We start from the raw sequence: 22,083 nt of genomic DNA on the forward strand, positions 1-22,083 counted from the left end.
GTTCAGGATGACTTGATAGGTAGACTCTGCGAAGTTGTCCAGATAGGGAACCAAACATCATCTTTATTCCCAGTAAAATCTGGATAAGAGCAAGTGACTTGTGTCTGAGACCTTTGGGGCTTCTTAATATTTCCCCCACTTCATTAAACATGTCTGGGCAGGGCTAGACAGCCGTAGGCATCCTTTGCAAAGGCAGGCATATTACCTCATGGCAGAAGAGGAGAGAAAAAAGCCCAGAAGGGTGTGAGCTGAGCGTGTTCAGTTTCTTGAATTATCCCCTCCAGCAGGATGCCATCCTTCCCCTCTCCCGTCCACCCCCAGGGATGAGGGAGGAGAGCAGAGTGCAGCCGGCAGTGTTGCCTCATGGGGACCTTGGAGAGGGGTCTGGATGCTCCTTTAATATTCCCCAGCGTTTTGTTCTCTTAACCTACTGAAGTTGACACATAGCAGTGACTGCCCCCCACCCCCCCACCCCCCAGGAAAGAAGAGGGGAAATTTATCAGCCAGGACCTCCTCTCACCAAAACTAACTTCTGTTCTCTGGGATAAATTTTCCTAACCAGAAAGATCTGAAATGGGTACAGAGAGTATTTTCATTAAATTAACAGCAAGACACACCCATATTCTAGACTGCAGATTGACTTCCTGCCTTGTTCCCTGTCAAAAATATTTCCAGCCATGTTGAGAGGTGTCTAAGAAGCCCAAGTGATAGGATAAGAAATAATCTGAATTTTAAAATATCCCCAATTTGAACATACCCCATCATCAAATTTCTAAGAAGAAAGTGAAGTTCTGATCTAAAACCCTTTGCCTTTATAAGCCAAGTCAAAAGAAATTCTCATTAAAACTTACATTCTCAATAAAATCCCAAAGCATCCTTCCCCAGTGGAAATTCTGCTTTGTTTGGGTAGAATATGGACTTTTCTTTTTCTTTATAAGCACAGTAGCCTGGGTTGCCTCCCCTGGACTGGATGTGGCTCTATAAGGACTGCCAAACTTGAATTCATTCTACCCCGATTCTCATTTGTCTCATTTTAAAAACATCCCAGAAGATAATAGGAGACACATTTATTGCAATAGCAGCCCTGGTTCTATGAAATTTTGTTGCACAAGCAAAATCTCCAAGCCCTAGAGCAGTTACGTCTGCAGAAAATCGATGTATGTGGTCAAGCCCCAGCGCATTAGCGTGGTTGGGAGAACAAAGCCCTGCATCTGTAGTCTTCCATCCTCTGAGGGGAGACACTTGTGCCTTCTTGAAAACTTAGTTGCTTCTCTTGGTGGCAGCTCCAGGTGCCAGGTCTTAAGAACATCCTCCACCCAATTACTGAAGGCTAAGAAGAATATGGAAAGGAGTTCTGACCAGTACACAGAGAAATGCGAATTCTAATAATGTGCTACCACTTAACACACTTTAAGTTGACAAAAATTGGAAAGTTGGGTATTGTCCATCTTTATCTTTTAGGGCAGGGGTTGGTAAACCACAGCCTGTGGGTCAAATCTGGCCCATCACTTATTTTTGTAGGGCCTTTGAGATGAGAACTGTTTTTATATTTTTAAATGGTTGAAAAAATTCAAAAAAATAATAGTGTTTTATGACATGTGAAAATTATATGTAGCTCAAATTTCAGTGTCCAAAAATAAAGTCTTATTAAAATACAAAAGAAATAAATTTATGGAAAAAAAGAAAGTTGGGTATTGTCAAGTGCTGGCAAGGATGGGAGGAGATAGAAGCTCCGTGCATGGCAGGTGAGTGTAACTGTATGCATTGTGGCGAGCAAGCCAGCATTACTTAGTAAGGCTGTGACACTGCATATAGGATATGCCCCAACCATTCTGCTCCTAGATATTTACTCTAGCAGAATTTCACCGAGTAGACATTTGATGGTGGTCATTCCAGCATCATGGGTGGTAGAAAGCAGTCAGAGATGATGTAAGTTTTGACCACTTAACAGAATGGATAAGTAAAACATGTTGGTTACATATTGTGGAAACGATATGGCTGCTGGAAGCTCTGGATTATATTTACTTATAGCTATATTATTAGATCTCAGGAAATAATGTGAAATATGTGAGAACAAGGAAACAGTTTAGCACACAATACCACTTTATTTTTCAAAGACACCTGTCTTTCTAAATAAACATACAGAAGGTACATTGGAGGAATGTTTGTTATGTATGCTTGATTGAGAGCCGATGGGGGAATGGGGTTGAGATGGGGGATGTTGGAGAAAAAATACCCAACAAGAGGGACTTTCATGGGTGTATGTGAGCATGTGCTGTAGACCATGGCGTGATGATGTATGATGAGTTCAGTTCTGTGTACCCACGGCAGTGGAGGGGGCTGTGTAATAAGAGAGAGACAGAGAGAAAGAGAAAGAGGGATTGGTTGGTTGATTTGTGTCCAGCAAGAGCTTTTAACTTACTTAGTGTAGGTGGCCTCCTGTGGGTGACTGAAGGGATTCTAGGATGCTGTCGCACATGCCAAAAAACCTCCGTTACATTATCTGAACTGTGCCATTGGAGAGTCAGTCCTTTGACAGTGTGATAGATTGAAAAGGGCATGGACTGTGCGATCAAGCAAACCTGGGTCCAGATTTTGGCTCTGTTGTTTAGTATGTCTGTGGCCTTAGGAAGATGTATTCTTGCCCCTTTATTTCCTCATCTGCTAAGTGGGTATAATAATGCATAGTCTTTGAATTATTTGTATGATGTGTAATGTGCCTGGCAACAAACAGGGTACTTCCTAAATATTTGTTCCCTTTTCCCTTATCTGCTGCCACATTCCTTTTTATCATTAGGCTTTAGTGACAGCAAATCTCTAGAACTTCTTGGGATGGGGAATGAAAATGGCTAACAGCTTTTGTGGGCTTACAAGCTACTAAATTCTAAGTCAGAGCTGTCCAATAAAAACATAATGGAAGCCACATGTCATTCAAAATGTTCAGTAGACACACTAAAAAAGTAAAAAACAGGTGAAATTAATTTTACTAGTACACTAACCCAGTTATCCAAAATAATATCATTTCAACATATAACCAATAGAAAATTATAGTAAGATCTAAGTCTTTGAAATCCAGTGTGTTTTTTTTTAAATTTACAGCATGTCTCACCTCACAGCAGCCCCATTTCCTGTGCTTAGTAGCCACATGTGGGTAGTGGCAACTGTGTTGGACAGTGAGGTTCTGGTTGCTTTACATGCATCACTTGTTTTACTCCAGATTTCACTTGGGTGCCCTGGAAAACAGAGCCTAAGTCACGTCTCAGGTGCAGTCCCAGGGTAGCAAGAATGAGGGAAGGGGAAGTGAGACAGATGCTTGGTGACACAGAATGCCCGTTCAGAAAACTGTACCTTGGGACTTTCTCATGAAGGATTAAAGAGGAAGAATTTTTCCATCATTCTACACCTTCCCTTTTTTTCTGGCCAGAGTCTGCCCCATGGGGGCTAATTCCCTGCCCTTCTGGATGGTTCACCAACCCTTCAGGCAGCCTCTGAGGAGGCCACACCCGCATCTCGGAGCTTCCATCGTCATCCCAGTCTGGGCGTAGAGGTCTGTCAGGTGGAGCCCAGACTCTGGAGCTGCCATAGCTCCCACCACTGTAGGGGTGATCAAAGCCATTCAGAACTTGACAGCCAGCCAGGAGGGGCCGAGGCAGCTAGAGGTGTCAGCAGTGACAACAGTCGTGGCACTGAGGGGTCTCCATAAGTGGCCAAGAGCTCCAAAGCCAGTGAGGCTGAGAGACTCTGAGGAGGCACATAAAATGTGCCCAATAAAGCAGGAGGGAACCGAGGCCTCATGAGATGAGTGGCTTTCCCACGGTTATGCATCTAGTCAGTGACAGAGCTGACCTTCTAACTAGATGTCTGGCTCCAGACTTTGTCCTCTTAACCATAAGCTTCCACAGGTCCTTACCAGTTCAACACAACCCAGTATAAATCAGATTTTCTGCTGAGAGCAGTTTTCCCCCCATGGAAACTTTAAAGACAGAGAGGAGAGGAGAGGTGGATGTTGAAGAGGGAATTCTTGACCCATCTGTCATTTTGCTAAGGAGCTGACCACTTCCTATTTCCCAGGAATTCATGAACAGTCCCCCGCCCTGGATGGGGATAAGTGCGGACCCCTTCCATAGGTCTCCAGCCCTTCAGCAGGCTTGTCAACTCTTCAGTTTCTCAGGACTGTTGCTGAATAGGAAGGAACTTCCCCTCTTCTTGTTTGTGGGGAGACAGGTGGTCATATTTGGTACTTTTGGAGCCTCCTTGTATACTTACTTTATTTAGATCGGTTGGTGTAGTAAGCTTGGGAAGTTGGGGGTTGATCAAGGAAGAGACAGGTTTCTGAGAGGCAGTAGCCCCCAAGCTCTGTTTAGTGGTGCTTCGACAGGGTTGCATGAGAAGGGAAGTCCCTCACAGTCGGAGACCATCCGGTAACAGTGGTGCAAGGCCACCATCCAGGAGAGGAATAGGGCAAGGGAGCTCCCTGGGGAGTAAGAGAAATTGGGGAGGGGCTTACATGTCTAGGTGATGTCACTCAGCAACAAGGTGGAGAGTCTGGGTCAGAGAGCTCCAAAATGCAGCTGCAGTTTGGGGTCTTTTGTAGAGAGAGGGTTTGTTTTTATTGGCTAACAGATGTTGGGTATAGTTTCGCAGGGTATGTAAAGTAGGTAGGCTCTAAATGGCCAAAAATATGTTCATTTGGAATATATTTAAAGCAATTGGATGTGTGAGAATTTGAGTTGGGCTCCAGTGGGCTTTGGGCTGAGTCCTAGGTTGCTGTGAAGAAGTCAACAAGATGGGCACCATTTTCATGTAATACACATTGGCCATCTCAGGCCCGATTATATAATAGCTGGACAGGAAGCTTTCCATTCATTCACCTGTTGCATTGCTGTAATGAGGTATTAGGATGTGAATGAAGTTCTTAAGGCAGCAAGAGTCTGGAATCCCTGATGGTAGGAGACCCTTTTCAGAGACAGGCAAGACCTCCTCTTCCCTTTTCTTCTGGGATTTCCATTTGAATCAGAACGTCAGGCAGCAGTAGACTTGAGAGAGCAGCTCTCCAACTCCACCACTTTGTAGGTGAGAACGTAGCAACTCAACTAGGTGAAAAGTCATAGCTCATTGTGGATGGAACCCAGACCAAACCTCGAGGTTCCTGAATTTTGCCCCATTTTATTTGCACAGTAGCCCTGCCTCCTCCTGCCTTTCAGCCTTTGTACATAAGCTGGCTGAGTGGGTCTCTCTCCAGTTTGGGAATGCTTTAGCTCATTTTCTTGGAAGGAAGCTTCAGAATGAACCTCCCTCTCTTTCTACACCAAAAGGGCACCTTGAGTCACATGTCTGTACAAGCAGACACCTCGACTGTGTCAGAACATCCTGCAGATGATCATATAGGAGAAGCCCTGTGCTGTAATAAATTTCCCCTTAGTCGTAAAATTGAAGGTTCATATCTACATGAAGGTATGTCCCTGGAGCTCCATAAAATCCTATCTTTGCCAAATAGTTTCCCATCTCGATGTACTTTCTTTCAAGAACTCTTTAAGCCTCTTAGTAAATAACAAATTAACTAGTAGAGATTGAAAGTATTATAAAGCCCTGTGAGGAATATTCTAGCATTGGTGAACAGATTTGCTGACTTAGCCGTGAAACACGTTACCCATGATTGGGAGATAAGCCATACGAAGGCTCCCTGTTGGCATATTTGGGAGTCTCTTGTGATTTTATTGTACTGTTGCCTTTGGAGTATTATGGATGGATTATTCATATAAGAGATGGGCATTTGTTCTTTCTCTGGTTTTAATTTGCCAAAAATTAGAACATCTGTAACCCAGTTAGGGGAAAAAATGCTGACTCAAAGGGTGAAGAAATCAAAGTGCACTTTCACAATTAACATGTCTCTGATTAGATTTCAGGACTGTGAGTCATGTCAGCATCCTTATTCCCTTCCCCTTTAACTCTTCTCTCCTCACTCTTCCTCCCCCAAATACGGGGTGAGAAGGAGAGGGACTAGAGTGTTAACTATTGACTAAAGTGCTGCTTGAAAAAGGATGCTCTCAAGACCAGACTGTAGAACGATTTGGCTATGTCCAAAATGCCTGGTCGACTGGACAGCTTGATGGTTACGATTTCCCACAATCCTTTATGGTTGATAGAAGTTCAAAACGTTGTCTGGCCTTCTCGAACCCTCAGCCTATACAGAGTCACTGGCATTTTGCCTGAGTTCCTTGTCTTCTCTTTGTGTAGCACTTCATGTAGATGTCAAAATATGATTACAGGCTTTGAATCCTCCCCACCATGCCTTTGGCACTGAGGATGGAAACTAATCTCTCCCACTCCTTATTGGAATTCTTGAAAATAATCAAGAATTCAGAAATCCAAGTGCTTTAGATCGGGGGCAGAAGACTTACCCTTTGGTTGAAGAGCTTCAGCCTGTTCTAAACAATGAGAGTTGGAAGTTGGCTTTAAATAATGCGGTAAATCTACTTTTGTTTCCTCAAAACCTTAAGATCTCCAGGAAGGTATGGTTCTCCACACAGGGGCCGTGGGTCCGGCAGTAAGTTCCTTGAGTGTGTATGGAGGTGTGAGTGATGGAGAGAATGGGTCTGTGCTGGTGGGTTTTCTGTCCAGTGCAAAACCCAGTAGGCTATGAGCCTGGGAAGATGAGGACATGGGGCAGCGCAGTGGGAGATGTCCTGGATGCTGGCAAGAACTCCTGCAGTCAGTCTTCTTCTCTTAGTTGAGGCTCTTGAGCTCGTGAGTGAAATTTTGTCCACGGAGGCTCTTCTTGTGATCAACAGGAAGAGAAGCAACCCGAAATATACCCAAGTATATGCGCAAACTCAGTGATGAAGAAGATGGTCATCAGTTGGGAAAAAGAGAAGAATGAGTCACCTGGGAGGACTGGTTGACCATTCATAAAAAGAAACCAGTTTAGATCATGATCTCACATCTCCTAGGAAAATAAATTTGACATAGATCAAAGAATTAAAGTTCCAAAATTTTGAACGAGAAAAACACAGGCAAATATTTCATGGGGTCTTTGCATGGGGAAAGACTAAGTTTAAAAGCCTTTGGAAGGAAAAGATTGATAGATTGTCAGAAATGCCAGGAATGAAATTAAAGGACAAAAACAAACTGGGAGATTTTTACAACAACTATTATTAAGGACAAATAGCCTTATTTTAGTTAAAAAAAAAACCCTTTCATATAAATTGATAAGAGAAGCACCAAAGACCCTTAACCCCACACCCCCAAATTCTCTGCTCCCTTTCTGAGTCACACTTTGCAGAAGATTTGTCTCTATGTCTCGCCACTTCCCTACCTCCTTGAGGCTCTCAACCTAACAGCCGCCCCATCAGTGCACTGAGTTGTTACTCAGTTCTCTGTGGCCAAACCCAGAGGTCTTTGTTTTTCTTCCTTTCCGTGGGTTCAGCGCTTCCTCCTTCTTCATACCCTCTCTCCTTTCTTTGGCTTCTGAGATAATACATTCTTGTGTCTCTGGATGCTCTTTGCTCCTTCTCAGTTTCTTTTCTCAAGGAGGTACCATTTCCTCTACCAGACCCATAAACACTTGAGTTCCCTGGATCTCAGTCCTGAATTCTCTCTCATTGAACATCATCTCCCTAGGTGATCTGATCCATCCCATGGATTTACATACCATTTGCACTCTTAAAACTTCCAGGTTTATTTCATCTTTTATTGAGTTATAATTTATATATAACATTATATTAGTTTCCAGTGTACAAGGTCATGGTTTGATATTTGTATATATTGTGAAATGATCACCGCAATACACAATAAGCCTAGTTAACATCCATCACCATACATAGAGTTTGTGTGTGTGATGAGAATTTTTAAGATTTACTCTCTTGGCAACTTCCAAATGTCTCCCACTTATAAACAACTTCCACACTTATATTTATAGCACCAGCCTCACCTCTGAGCTCTGTGTGGACTCATATATTCAGCTGCCTACTTGGCATCTCCATTTGCATGATTCCCAGGCATGTCAAATTTAAAATGGCAAAAGTTGAAGTTTTGTTCCCCTACCTGCACCTGCCTTGACAGCAAATAAAAACATGTTTCCCTTCCAGTCTTCTCCATCTTATTGAATGAATGGCCCTGTCACTCACTGCTCCCAGGGGAAACATGGTGGTTGCCCTTAATCCTTCTCTTCCCCCACCCACATCCAGTCCATTAGCAAAACTTTTCTATTTCCAAAATATATTTTAAATCTATCTCCTTCTCTCCTATCCCTGGCCCAGCCCTAGCCAGCCCCACTGCAGCAGCCTTTTCTGGGGGCTCCTCTCTCCTTTTCCCTCCCTTCCAGCTCTCCACATAGCAGCTCAAGACATCTCTTTACAATAAAAATTAGATCAGTGTGTTCCTATTGTGCTTTAAAGAAATCCCAAATACCTTACTTTGACCCACACCAAACTGGGTCTTTTCTAACTCTCTGAATTCACTTCATGCCATTCTTTCCAGCCTCCTCTTCTTGTCTGTTTATAACTCTCCTCTCAGTGTCTGGATCCTCCAAGCTCTTTACTGCCTCAGGGCCTTTGCACATGCTGTGCTCCTTTCTCTGCCCAGAAGCCTCTTACCCCCAAATCTTCTCATTTGAGGCCTTCCTTAACCCCCCCATTTTATCTTCTCCCTCTGTACCCTATTTGTTTCTTTTATAGCATGTGTAATTTCATATTTAACTTGTTAAATTGTCTTTGTTACTAGAAATTAAGCCACAAAGGCTGAGCAGGTCTATTATTCACCAATATACATACCCAATGACTAGCACACTACAAGCTCTCAGTCAATACTTCTTGAATGAGGGAGCTAAGTAATAAATAAATGAAAGCCTAAATAGGTTAATAAGCAGATATTTCAAAAAAAGGGAAATACAAATGGCCTAATTCATACACATAGAATAGTGCCTAGTGTATATAAGCCCTCAATATATTTAGTTATTGTTATTCTTATGTTAATAAAATGTAATAGCATTTGTTAAATTAATAATGGTATCACCCAAACTAATAGATTGTCAAAGGAGATAATCAATTTCTGCTTCTTAGATAGCTAAGATTAAAAAAAAAAGATGGTCAACATTTTGGTGAGATGGGCACTTCTTACACGTAATTACCAAGTGATTTGACCAAAAACAGTTTGGATGAAAGCAATTCACTGATTACAACAATTGATCAAAATGATTTTTTTGTTCAAAAACAAATACTGCTAGACCAGTTGTTCAGATAATTGGTATTTGTACTGTGGAGGTGGTGCCTTTAAACTTTTTTTTTTAAGGTTAAGCTCTTTTCCTTATTTTGTCTTTTTGTCTATCTTTTTGACAAATTTCAAGTTTGTTTGTTTGCCTTTTCTTTTTTTTTTTTCCCCCTAGCAATTAATCCTTCCCTTCTACTCTTAGACGAGGATACATTGTGGCGGGGATCTAAATGTGTAACAATAGGGGATTTGTTAGGGTGAGTTAGCTTCTAACAATAGAGATTACATGAGGGGGGAAAAAAGCCAATACTTGGAGCACATAATGAGTTGAAAAACTGCCCTGTGATACAGCAAAATCATCAAGACCAGAAAAACCAACGACTAGTGGTAGACATGTTCAGGAAAATTGCTGTTCAGTCACGTGATCATGTTGACCAGCTCGCTTTTGGCCACATTGCATTTGGCCTTAAACCTGTAGCTATATCAAGAGCCCTTAAAATGTCTAGACCTTTAGACCCCAACTTTCACTGTGAAGGAAAAAAGTAGAAAAGTGGGCAAAGATTTTTGTGCATAGTCATCAAAAGTTAGCAATGGTGCAAAACCCAAAAACCACCATAAAACCAAATGTCCAACATTAGGGGGATGATCCAACATGAGAGTGAGGGTCCCAGAATACTGTTTCATTCTTTTATAAAATACTGAGGGTTTGCACTTGTTAGTATAGTTCCTTAGAGTAATTTGCTTAAGCAACATATAGTAAGATGGAGAATTTGAGTGCATTTCCTGAAAAATCACTAAATCATAAAGGGTTTTTGAAATCGGTTCCAAAAAAGATGTGAAAGCATTTATGACAGCTCTGACATGTGACAAATTGCTGCCACTTGCTTTTAGGGAAGGCCAGCATGGTGGCAAAATGAGCAGCATTCGGGGGTAAATGAGTGGGGGGCAGTTATCTGTGAAAGATGCTTTACTTTCTTTGCCACGCTCATACATAGCAATCAACGTAGCGTGCTTTTTTCTTTTTCTTGAGGATGTTTTTTTAAGCCACATGGTTTCCATGTGGAAGTGATTTCTCTTCCTAATTAAGATCACGTTTATGAATAAAAGCAGAGGAAGGAAGCCAGCTTAACATGGGTATCACACCAGAAGCCAGGGAAAGCGGGAGGTCTTTGAAGGGTAAAAGATGAAGGTAGTTGGGGTTTGGAAGGAAGTGATTTTGTAGACCTTGTGTTTTGTCTTGGTTGTTTTGCGGTCATTTATTGGAGTCATGTCTTGAAGGGGCTCATTACAGGTTTAATTCTGACATATTTATTGAGAAAAAGAGACAAGGCTTGTTTGGGTTTAGTAGCACCCCTGTTGTAGGTTAGCCAAAATTTACCCTTAACATCTCATGAGGAGTTATGTCACTTAACTTCTCGAGGCTTTGCCTACATACTTGAACTGTAAGGTTTTAAGCCATTGGGCTTTTAAAATACTAAAACCCTTCAAGACGTTTCCCAAATGCTTTTGACAGAGAATTAAGAAATAAGAAGATGCACAAAAGAGGAATAGCTTGGGATTTTAGGATCTGTGCAGGCAGTATTAATCAGCACCAAAAGACGGAAAGGGAAAAGAAAACAATGGCACTGATGGAATGTAGGTGCGTTAGTTCTGTTCATGCTGAAACAAAGAGGAATGTCTTATTTTAGGTTGCCATGGACCAATTTATTTTAATCCTGTGGAAATAGATACATTGATAGCTAAGTTTTAACCAAAAAAGAATGATTTGCTGAATTATATTTTCATTCTATTTTGAGAGTCCATTAAGACTTTAATACTATACATAAAAATAAAACAGAACACAGGAGAGAGTGCGTCTAATGGTGACATTTCTTTATAGTTAAAATTAAGTCCAGGTTTGCTCAAAGTACAGTTGACACCAGTCGTATCATCCTTGAGTTAAATGAACATAATTTACCTTTGGCATTTCAACAGAGTTACCATGGAAGATCACAATTTTAAAAAACAAAACCTACCTGCTTTGCAAAAACTACATATGCATACATGTGTGTATATATATCCATACATTTACGTACACACACACTCATGAGAACAGCTTTCAAGTTGAGTTTTATCTCAGTTTAGATAAATGAAAATAGAGTAATACACATTTAGGTTTTGGGTAGTAGATTATTCAAGACATGTTATATTGAAACTTTCAACAATCTGATTTTCAGTACAAAAAGGACACTACAGATATTGTGAAAAACACCTTCAACATGAATTAAAAATTTCCCTTTAACCCTTTTCACGCTGTAAAGTAATACGATATATTTTTTGGCCTTATAATGTCTCTCACTGGTTTCTGTTTAAAATCTTGTAAACGAATGCATAAACACAGAAGTCTGCATCTGTATGCACATGCGCGTATCTGTGTCGTTGCAGTATTGGAGAGAGACGTTACTGTTTGGGGGGCAGTACGGATTAGACTGAGAAGCTAGAGGCGGGAAGAAAAGAAGAGCCAGGAGGGCAAAATTGATGACTGAGATTGAGGACAAAATAGCACATGTTAACCAGCGGCTCGCCATGTGCTCCCAGAGCCCTGGGGGCTCCCCCCGCCCCAGCCACATTCTCACTTCTCTACAGCTCCAGTCTGAGAAATCAGAAAGAAATTCAAACAATTACCGTGCAGAGGAAAACATTAATGTTCTGACTCAGAACTTCAGAACCAGAAATACACTTCAACCTCAGTGAAGTCCCAAGCCCAGATTTTCAGATAAGTGAACTAAGCCCAGAAGAAGAGAAATGCTTTGCTAGCCAGCAGGGAAAGTAATACTAGCCTGAAAGTCTCCTGGTTTCCAGGTCAGGATGATTTTTATGACTACCTTCTGGGAGAGGACTAGTAACAGTCCAGCCGAGAGCCTCTCTGTGATGAATGTACTGGTGGGGATACTGTGTGTGCCATGAAGGCAGAGGTTAGGAAAGAAGCTTAAACCAAACAAGGATTCTTTTTCTGGAAGACAGCAAAATATTGCCCAGGAAGAGAAGTCATCTGATACTATGTGAGGTTTCCCCTTGATCTTTTTAGAAGATCCTTTCCAGATGCTGCCTTACACACTAATAATGCCAGAGAATCGGATCCCGCATCCCCCAGGTCCTGCCCTCACTTTATGTGTGTTCCACGCTCTTCAGATTGATTGTGAATCTCTGGCCTCAGGTTGCACTTGGTGTCACAGGTCTCTCTGGTTTCATTTATGTATGCACAAGGGGATTTGCTTTTCCAGTCTTTGAAGCTTTGTGCATGCAGCTTGACTTCAAAGCTGTGTAAAACCATCTCCCAGACCATTTAAAGCCCAAAGCTTCAATACAGGAGATATTTGGAGGAAAGGGAACAGTCTTCTGATAGCATTATTTACAGTCCCCTACTCTGCAATTCAATGTACAGGCATACACCAAATCATCTGCTACATGTCGGTAAAGATATTGATGAATACGCTATGTATACTCTTAATAAATTCCTTACTATACATGAGGTTTTCTATTTTGAAGCATCATTCACTAAATATTTATTGAATGCCTGCTATGTGACAAGGAACTGTGTGTTGACTCCAGGTGAAAAGGGCAGAAATGTCCACGTCCTCATGGAGTTTACATAATTATTCTCTGCAAAATGATGCCTTTATCAAGGATAGTTAATAATTCTGGGCTCTGGATTCCCTCTTTTGGTCTGTTTACACATGCATGTTTTTAATGAATGTAAGCTTGTTGTTAAAATATAACATAAGCACAGAAAGGTACACAAGTCCTTGTGTACAGCTCAGCGGAGTTTCACCAAGTGAACACATCTGGGAAACCAAGGAACAGAACGTTGCCAGGCTCCAGAAGCCCCCTTTTAAACCCTATTCAGTTACTAACCTTCCCAAGCTGTTCTGACTTCTGATACCATAGATTCGTTTTGGCTTGTTTTCAACTTTATAAACCATCATGTGGTATGTGATCTGTGTCTGCTTTCATTAGTTCAATATGGTGCTTCTGAGAGTCATCTGAGTGGTTGCATATCTTTGGGTTCATTCACTCCCCTTGTTGTGTTGTAGTCCATTGTGTATTACAGTTCATTTATCCATTCTCTTGTTAAAGGCATCTGGAATATTTCCAGCTTGGGGCTGTTACTGACAGCGTTACTATCAAGATTTGAGTACGTGTCTTTAGGTGAACGTTTCTGTTGGGGGTGCATCTACTGAGCTGGAACGCTGGGTCGTAGATGATGTACTCATCGGTACTACCTACTGCCAAGCAGTGTTCTGAAATGTTTATACCAAGTGATAGTCCCACCAGCAGCGTTCGAAAGTTCCAGTTATTCTACATCCTTGCCAAATTTGGTGTTATGTACTTTTTCATTTTTATGTGTTTTTTTTAAGTTAAAAAAGTAAGTAGAACAGAACCACTGGGACTTTGATAAACAATGGAACATCATAAAGTTTATAGCAACAGTGATAATCCCTTGGATTTTGGTCTGTGCCAGTGGTTCAGAATGGTATTATATTGAATTACAAACTCAGCTTAACTGTTGATGGAATCAAAGCCATTGTTTACAGTGGAAAATCCTGCAAAAGTTTGTCTTTCTTACATTTGGAGTTGTGGCTTTCCCAGGCCAGCAGTGTTGAACCACCTTTTTTTTTTTCTTTTCTTTTTTTTTTTTGCAAGAGAGTCAGGTTAGAACAAATAAAAATATTTACAGGCTACTCTTTTTGAATTTCAAAATGGACATGGCTTTATTGAGACCTGGGGAAGAAACATATATTTGATGTGCGTTAAGCTACAATGTTAAGTAGAAGACGGGAAGTGAGAAATTTGGAGCAGCTGTTGACCAGTAAACTATTGACATGGGATCATATTTGAGAAATGGCTGTAGGAAGACAGTGATCATCCTGAAATTAGCTTGCCAACCATATTGTAAAGCTAGAAGGGCTAACTTTTAGACCGAGACCCCTAACAGGGATCAATATTGGCAGCCCATCGTCCCCACTTTAACAGCACTTCCCAAGGAAGAATTGTAAATATAATGGAGCCAAGCCCATCCCAGAAGGGCCCAGCTGCAGTAAAAATGAACCTTATTCTTGGAAAGATGCTGATGATTTCCTTTCTCTTTTCAGTCCAAGATTTACACTTACACACCAACCTTATATTTGGACTTCAAATTGGACCAAGGAGCAAAACATTCCCAGCCTATTCCTAAAGGTATGGTGGTTTCTGGGGTCTGGTGATCATTTCAGTGGGGGGAAGAAACCAAGGGGCTGCTTTCTCTGAAATGTACTTGTTTCTGGACCTCAACACAAAGTTCTATGAACCTTGTTTCGGTTGAATTATGTTTAAATTAGCAAATACTGCTGGAGCTTTTCAAGTTGAGAAAATGGGGACGAATTCACAGAATGTTAGGGCCAGACCGTCGGGGCTACCCCCTCGTTTTATAGGTGTGAACACTGAGGTGCAACAGATTAGCTACTTGCTCAAGGCCACGTATACCCACATCTCCTGACTTTCAAGCCACTTTTGACGCTCAGAGTTCCTGGAGACAATCCAACCTGTGTTACTAATGAACCAGTGCATTCTTGATTAACATACAGCTTTTGTTATGGAGGGATATACTTTTAAGTCAATATTTAAATCCAAAGAACAGTTAGAAAACTCTCAAGTATTTAAGGCCCGTTTTATTTTTTTAAATGGCTTCCCCTGAGGTCACTAGGCAGTAACCTCAGACCCAGTCTTTTCTTCTTTGGTTTTCTCATTCTGGCTATTTTTTAAAATGAATATATGATATATAATTTTATTTATTTATTTATTTATTGAAATATAGTCGATTTACTATAATGTTGTGTTAGTCTCTGGTATATGGTGCATAGTGATTAGACTTACCATAGGATCCAGCAATCCCGCTCCTGGGCACACATCTGGAGGAAACTCTAATTTGAAAAGATACATTCATCCCAATGTTCATAGCAGCACTATTTACAATAGTCAAGACATGGAAGCAAGCTAAATATCCATCAACAGATGATTGCATAAAGAAGTTGTGATTTTATATATATATATATAGAGAGAGAGAGAGAGAGAGAGATATGTCTCCAGTGGAATATTACTCAGCCGTAAGAAAGAATGAAGTAGCAGGGAGGGAAATAGCCCAGTGGTAGAGTGCATACTTAAGTGTGCATGAGGTCCTGGGTTCAATCCCCAGTACCTCCATTTAAAAAAAAGAAGAACAAAATTATGCCATTTGCAGCAACATGGATGGACCTAGAGATTATCATACTAAGTGAAGTAAGCCAGAAAGCAAAAGACAAATACCATATGATACCACTTATATGTGGAATCTAAAAAAAGAAAGGAACTCATTCTGGCTATTTTTAAGTACAGAAAAATTTTTTACATTAATGTAGTTAAACATATGCCTACCTTTATACCTAATTTTTGTAACAATAAGTGTGATAGCACATGTGCTCTAAGTTTTAGTGCCATGGGTTTTTCTTTTACTTTTGAGTTTGCTTCCCTCCAGACCCTTTTCCTCCCTCATAGCAGTATCCTCTCTGTATATCACAGATCTGGGGGATATCCCAGCTAGATCCTTGAATTAGATCTTGCAGTGTTTTTCCCCACACTTTCTTTTCTACACTAACATATATGTGCATGTAAATATACATGTATACAGGATTCTTTTGTCCTTATTTTACTAAAATGGAGTCATAAATACATTTTTGCATCTCACTTTTATGACCAAACAATACGTCATGGAAATCCCTCCCAGTCTGCTAGTAGGCTCTGTTTAATGGCGACGTTCTACACCATGGGTTGACTCCAATGGATTGAACGCTTCCCTATCAATGGGCGCTCCCTTTGTTCCCAGTGCTTGGCTGCATTCTTTACACTCATGTACTTCCATAGGGGAACTTACGTTGATGCAACAAGTTTCCAGGGATGATCACAAAATTTATTATGTTTAATTTTGAAAGACTGTCGAGTTGCAACCCCAAAGGGCAATCACAGTTTCCATCAGCAGTGTATAAGCTACCAGTTTCTCCATGAGCCCACCAACACTAAGGGCATGGTTCATGTTAATTTGGGCTCGACACTTCGCCACCACCCCATATTGCCTTTTAGGAGAATGTGTTACCTGTCAGTTAACAAAGCTGTACTCCTATATTATTTTTATCATTATGGATTTTAAACCTGAAATTTGTTTTCAGAAACATTTTTGGAGGCATACGAAGATGAATAGCTTAGAAATGCATGTTTATTGTTGAGTCCCTGAAAACCCACTTTAAACAAGTCTTTATGAACCCAGTTCCAGTTATGAAGCAGAAGAACTTGTCTTTTCCAATGTATCACTTCCAGTTATAGTGTGTTTTACACACACACACACGTCTCATCCATGCTTGATTGCGTTAGGTGACAAATCTAAAGTTTGAGGTTTCCCTGTCCAATACCAGACAAACAATTAATTCAGATATTATAAAACACTTATTATAGACTCAATAGTACTGGCGGCCTGTAATCTGACAGGCTGGTAAAATGATACTGTATAAATTTTACTAGCCAGTCATTCAAGTCAAAGTCACCCTTTGTCTTTTTTTTAAACCACCTTCCCAGGCCAAATTCCATTATAAAATCAAAGAACTGTCTAAATTCATTTTATTTGAGTGCTTTGTTGCATCAAATATCCCTTGAAATGTGTAGCCCATTGGCTGGGTCCTTAACATGTTTTGTTTATACTATTTTGATTGTTTTGTTATTCACTGTAAAGGGATTTGACATGGATGTCTGGGTTATGTTTGGCTTTTGGCATAATCTTTGCAGTCTAATTAATTTAATGTTGACTTCGTTGTATCACTACCAAACTAAATGGATAGAAATAGAGGTGTCCATTGCTACCATCTCATCCCTGATACCAGGATATCCCAAGGGACATCCAGTTAAGGGAGACTAGAAACATTTCTCATGAATCAGACTAGGTTTTATCTGAATTCCTTCCCATAAATAGTATTGGAATTGATTTTTGCCATCTCTTTATTTCCTTTGGGCATGGCACATTTCTGTGGAGTTGTGCTAATCTTGCAGAAAACAGATGTTTCATTCGGTGATGATTTGGAAGGCAGTTGATATCAGGAATTGAGCTGGACAGTGCATCACTTACAAAGAATCCCATTTATCGAGTCTGTGACAGTACCACATTCCTTTCACACTGGCCACACGTTTTTCTTGTTAGTTCTTGGCTAAAATAAGAATAAGTAGTTGTGCTTTTTGTTTGTTTGGTTTCTTTTTTTTTTGCAGTGACTTTTATCATCTCTTGAAAAACAATCTGACCTTCTTTGCTGTAAGCTAATATACAGATAACACTGTTTGTTGTCACTCATTGAGAAGGACATAAATCTGTATTTCTAGGAAAATATCGATCTCTTCTAAGAAACTTGTGCCTTCTGGTCCTCATGTCCCCTTTGTCTCCAGACTAACTGCATCAAAGTGGGGCCCTCAGCAGGCACTCTGTTTATTTTCTCCATCTTCCTTCACAGCATCCCTGCTGCTTGGTATTTAAAAGCATAATCTGGAATGTTAAAAATGGGGAATTGTTATGGTATGGAAAACCTTAATTCTATAAGCCTTTTTTGCTTCCCTCAACTCTTAACTTTTCTTGAGAGTATATGTACATCAATCAACAAAATATCTTTAGAGAACTTGTAGCTTAGCCCATTATTCATGGTAAGCAGAGTAAGGGCCCCACAAAGATGTCCATGTCCTAGTCCTGGAACCTGTGAATGTGTTACTTTATATGGTAAAGTGGATGTTGCAGATGTGATTAAGTGAAGGATCATGAGATGGGGAGATTAGCCTGGGTAATCCAAGTGGGCCCAGTGTCATTGTAAGGATCTGTATGAGTGAAAAAGGGAGATGGGAATTATCATGAGAGAAAGAGATGTGACAGTAGAAGCAGAGGTCAGAGTGAAGTGATTGCTGGTATTGAAAATGGAAGGGAGCATTTCCTCTAAGATCAGGATCAAGACAAGGATGTCCACTCTCACCACTTTTATTCAACATAGTTTTGGAAGTCCTAGCCACAGCAATCAGAGAAGAAAAGGAAATAAAACGAATCCAAATTGGAAAAGAAGTAGCAAAACTGTTACTGTTTGCAGGTGACATGATATCGTACATAGAAAATCCTAAAGAGGCTACAAGGAAACTACTAGAGCTCATTAATGGATTTGGTAAAGTTACAGGATACAAAATTAATATATTGAAATCAGTTGCATTGCTATACACTAACAATGAAATAGCAGAAAAAGAAATGAATGAAAATGAAAGGGGGCCACAAGCCAAAAAATAGGGGCAACTTCCATAAGCCAGAAAAGGCAAGGAAATGAATTCTGCCTTAGAGCCTCCAGAAGGTATGCCACCCTGCCCACAGCTTGGTTTTAGACCTGAGACACATTTTCAGACTTCTGATCTCTAGAACTATACAATAATAAACTTTGGTTGTTTTAAGCCACCGAGGGTGTGGTAATTTGTTACAGCAGCCATAGGAAACTAATATATCCTGTTAAATATTTTCAGTGTATCTGCTTCTGTGTTTACCTTATATGGGAAAAAGCAGAAAGGAGCCACATCAATTATATCTCAATAAAGCCAGGGGTGGGGAAAGAAATAAATGCTTCAAGACACTTTTTAAAAAGTAGATTTTAATGTCATGCATTTAATAGCTACTCATTCGATCACATTAGGGTATATTTAAATAAATCTTATTGTATTAGTTATCTGTACTGCTGCATAACAAGTTACCCCACAGCTTAGTGGCTTAGGACAACCTCTCTTGTATCACAGTGTCTCGCAGTTTAGCTGTGTCCTCTGGCTCAGAGACTCCTGTAAGACTGTAATCAACTTGTCAGCCTGGGCTGCAGCTATCCCAGGGCTCAACTGGGAGGGATGCACTTCCAAACTCACACCCACATAGCCATTGGCAGCATTCAGTTTGTTGAGGGTAGGTGGATGCAGTCCACAGTCAGTCCCTTGCCACGTGGGCCTCTCCATAGGGCATCTCACAAGACATCTGCTGGCTTCATCAGAGCTGGCATGTAAAAGAGCAAAAGAAGCAGAACATGATGGAAGCCAGAGTCTTTACAAACCCTAATCTCAGAAGCCCTATCCATCACTTTTGCCTTGTTCTGCTGCTTAGAAGCGCATCTCCAGGTGCAGCCCATACTCAGACAGAGAGGATTACACGGCAGGAATACCAGGAGGCCGAGGGTGTCTTTCAGTCAACTCACCAAGCTTCTTATCTTGCTTCAAATTGCCACACATTTTTCCAAGTGGGCAACGACTCAGAAATGAAGTTGTGATTTTTCCTCATGCTTGTAATTTTTTAAAAAATTTGAATGAGCCTGGAGAAATAGATGGTGAGTTCTCAGAATTCCTCCCTACATGTCTTTGCTTAGTCATTGTCTCCTTTTTAAAGGAGAATGCCCTAATCATGAATGATTCATGTGGAACTTTAGATTTTCAGGTGTTTTCATAGATAGAGGGAAGGCTTATTTTGTTTACTACACAATATACATGATTTAATTCATGGGTCCTTTTTGCAGAACTCTCTGCTTACCAGTAGTCCATGAGAGTATTCAATCACAGTTCCCCTCATACTTTGAATATACTCATAACTATTATGGATATTAATTACTATGTCTTCAGAGCAGTGATGTACATGAACCAGAGCCCAAAATATAAAATTATTCAATGAGAAGTTTCATATCATTTTCCTTTGGGTGAGTTGTCTCTTTTTCATATTGATTTGTAGGAGCTCTTTATATATTCTGAGTACTAGTCATTGTCAGTTATTCTTATTGCAGATATCTTCTCCCTTGAACCTTGTTTTTCACTCTTCTATACTATTATATTTTTCTATATTTTAATGAATAAAAAACTCCTTAAATATATTAATCTGTTCCTTAATGGTTAGTGCTCTCTGTGGCTTCTTTAATAATCTTTCCCTAACCCAAGATTATGAAAATGTTCTCTCTATTATAGATGCTTTGATTTTTTTTGCCTTTTAAATTGATATATCTATACCTGGAATTGATTTTCATGTGAGGTTCAGTTTTGTCTTTTAAAAATGTGGTTTTGAAAGAGAAGAAAAAATGTGGCACAAATCCATTATGGGGAATATCATGAACATTTTTGGAAGCTTATAGTTCCCTGAATCATCTTTTAATAGTAATAATCATAACTAGCAGTTATTAAGTACCTCCTGTTTGCCTGAAGCTGCTGTAAGAACTCTCCTTTATTAACATCTGCAGTCCTCACAAGTCCATGAGGTAAAGACTGTGAGTGTCCCATTTTTCAGATGAGGATGCTGAGGTACAAAGAGGTTAAGCAACTTATTCAAAGTGAACTAGCCAGTGAGTGTGGGGGCTGAGAGGCTAACCTGTACAGTCTGACTTCACTATGGGTCTTAACCACTAAGGTCCAGACAAATTAGTGGATCTTTAGTGATCTTTTTAAGGCTCTATTCTCTGCATTTTGGGAAGCAGTGACCCTGCTGAGTTTTGCTCAATGTTTAGTGCAGTCCCGGAAGAGACCTTTTCACTTGGAGTGGAAGGGGTTGCTCTGGGGAGCATGGGGTCATCTCTGTGGTGATAACCCCTCTGGCCTGGGTCACATCTCATCACAAGTGTTAATAGCAGCCGTTGAAACCTCCTGCCCTGTGAAAAATCGAAGGGAAGTGGAAAAAGAAGGAAGGGGCAGGAAAGGGAACTGACGTTTGTTAAAAGCCTGCTACCTGTGGGCCTCATGTAGATAAGGTGAAAAACATAATGCACATACATATATACGTACGTATATGTACATATCTAGAAGTATATACAAATAGATGCAGTGCATCTGATCATCACAACCACCCTGTGATGTACGTATTATTTCCTTATCTTACAAACCAGGAAACAGGCTCAAAGAGGTTGAAAAGTCTGGTCCTGAATCTCCCTAAGATTCATTTGCTGATTTTTGAACCTGCATTTTCTGCCTCTGATCCGGTGTGTTCGTTTTTATGGCTGTTTCATAGTTACTTAGTTGGTTTGTTGTCCGTGGCACCACAAGTCCCCTCTAAGGTTTTGGTGCCCTGTCCCTCCTCCTTTCCCTGGAGAGGTTTGTTCGGTTAGACTGCACTAAGGAGGTGAGACAAGCAGAGTGGAGGGTAATGCTGGAGGAGAAGTGTAGGACTAGACTGAGAGGAGTCTGTCTGTGAGGGTCAGGGCTTTGGGCTTGTCCTGGGAGAGCAGGGAGCCATTGAAGGGTCTTAAGTGGGACTTCTGGAATGAGATAGGAAAGAAGTGGGCAGGGCACAACTGTTAAAAGAATGATCCAGCTGTAGAGGAAAACAGGATATGACAAAAACTAATTAGAACCAACTAGGCCCAAGATGATGGAAGATTTCAATTCCATTGGACCTGGAGCCCCATTGTGTGCTCATTGTCATACATTAGCTGCTAAATGACACACCCAACAGTGCCTTGACAGTTCCCAGGCTGACCATAAATGGTCAAAAAGTGGGCGGTGGCCCAACTCCTGGAAATCCCTGCCTGTTCCCTAAAGTAGTTGGAGTAATCCTTGCACTCAGCTATGAAATTACCCGACCCATAAAAACTAACAACCCTATACCCCGGGGCTTTTCTTACCCTCTGAGATAGCCCACATTCTGTCTATGACATGTGTGTCTCCCTGAATAAATCTGCTTTCATTCTGCTGTGGCTTCCTCTTAAATTCTTTCCTGCATGAAGCCAAGGACTCTCGCTTGGCAGCCTGTCCCAGGGACTCACCCAAGACCTAAAATGTGACCATCCATTCTCTCGTACCCACTTCTTCTGCAAC

The 22,083-nt window shown here is 40.7% G+C and overlaps 1 protein-coding gene across 3 annotated transcripts in view; it reads left to right on the forward strand.

Annotated features, from left to right (window-relative positions):
- Positions 1-22,083, forward strand: part of PIR (pirin) — a 92,239-nt gene that overhangs the window by 41,495 nt on the left and 28,661 nt on the right. For all 3 annotated transcript variants that reach the window (XM_031445862.2, XM_010993413.3, XM_031445863.2), the window contains exon 6: positions 14,340-14,424. In XM_031445862.2, the coding sequence (XP_031301722.1) occupies positions 14,340-14,424 (85 nt within the window). The remainder of the gene's footprint in view (positions 1-14,339; positions 14,425-22,083) is intronic.

The sequence above is a fragment of the Camelus dromedarius genome, chromosome X (genome assembly GCF_036321535.1).
Source record: "Camelus dromedarius isolate mCamDro1 chromosome X, mCamDro1.pat, whole genome shotgun sequence".
Classification (NCBI taxonomy): Eukaryota; Metazoa; Chordata; class Mammalia; order Artiodactyla; family Camelidae; genus Camelus; species Camelus dromedarius.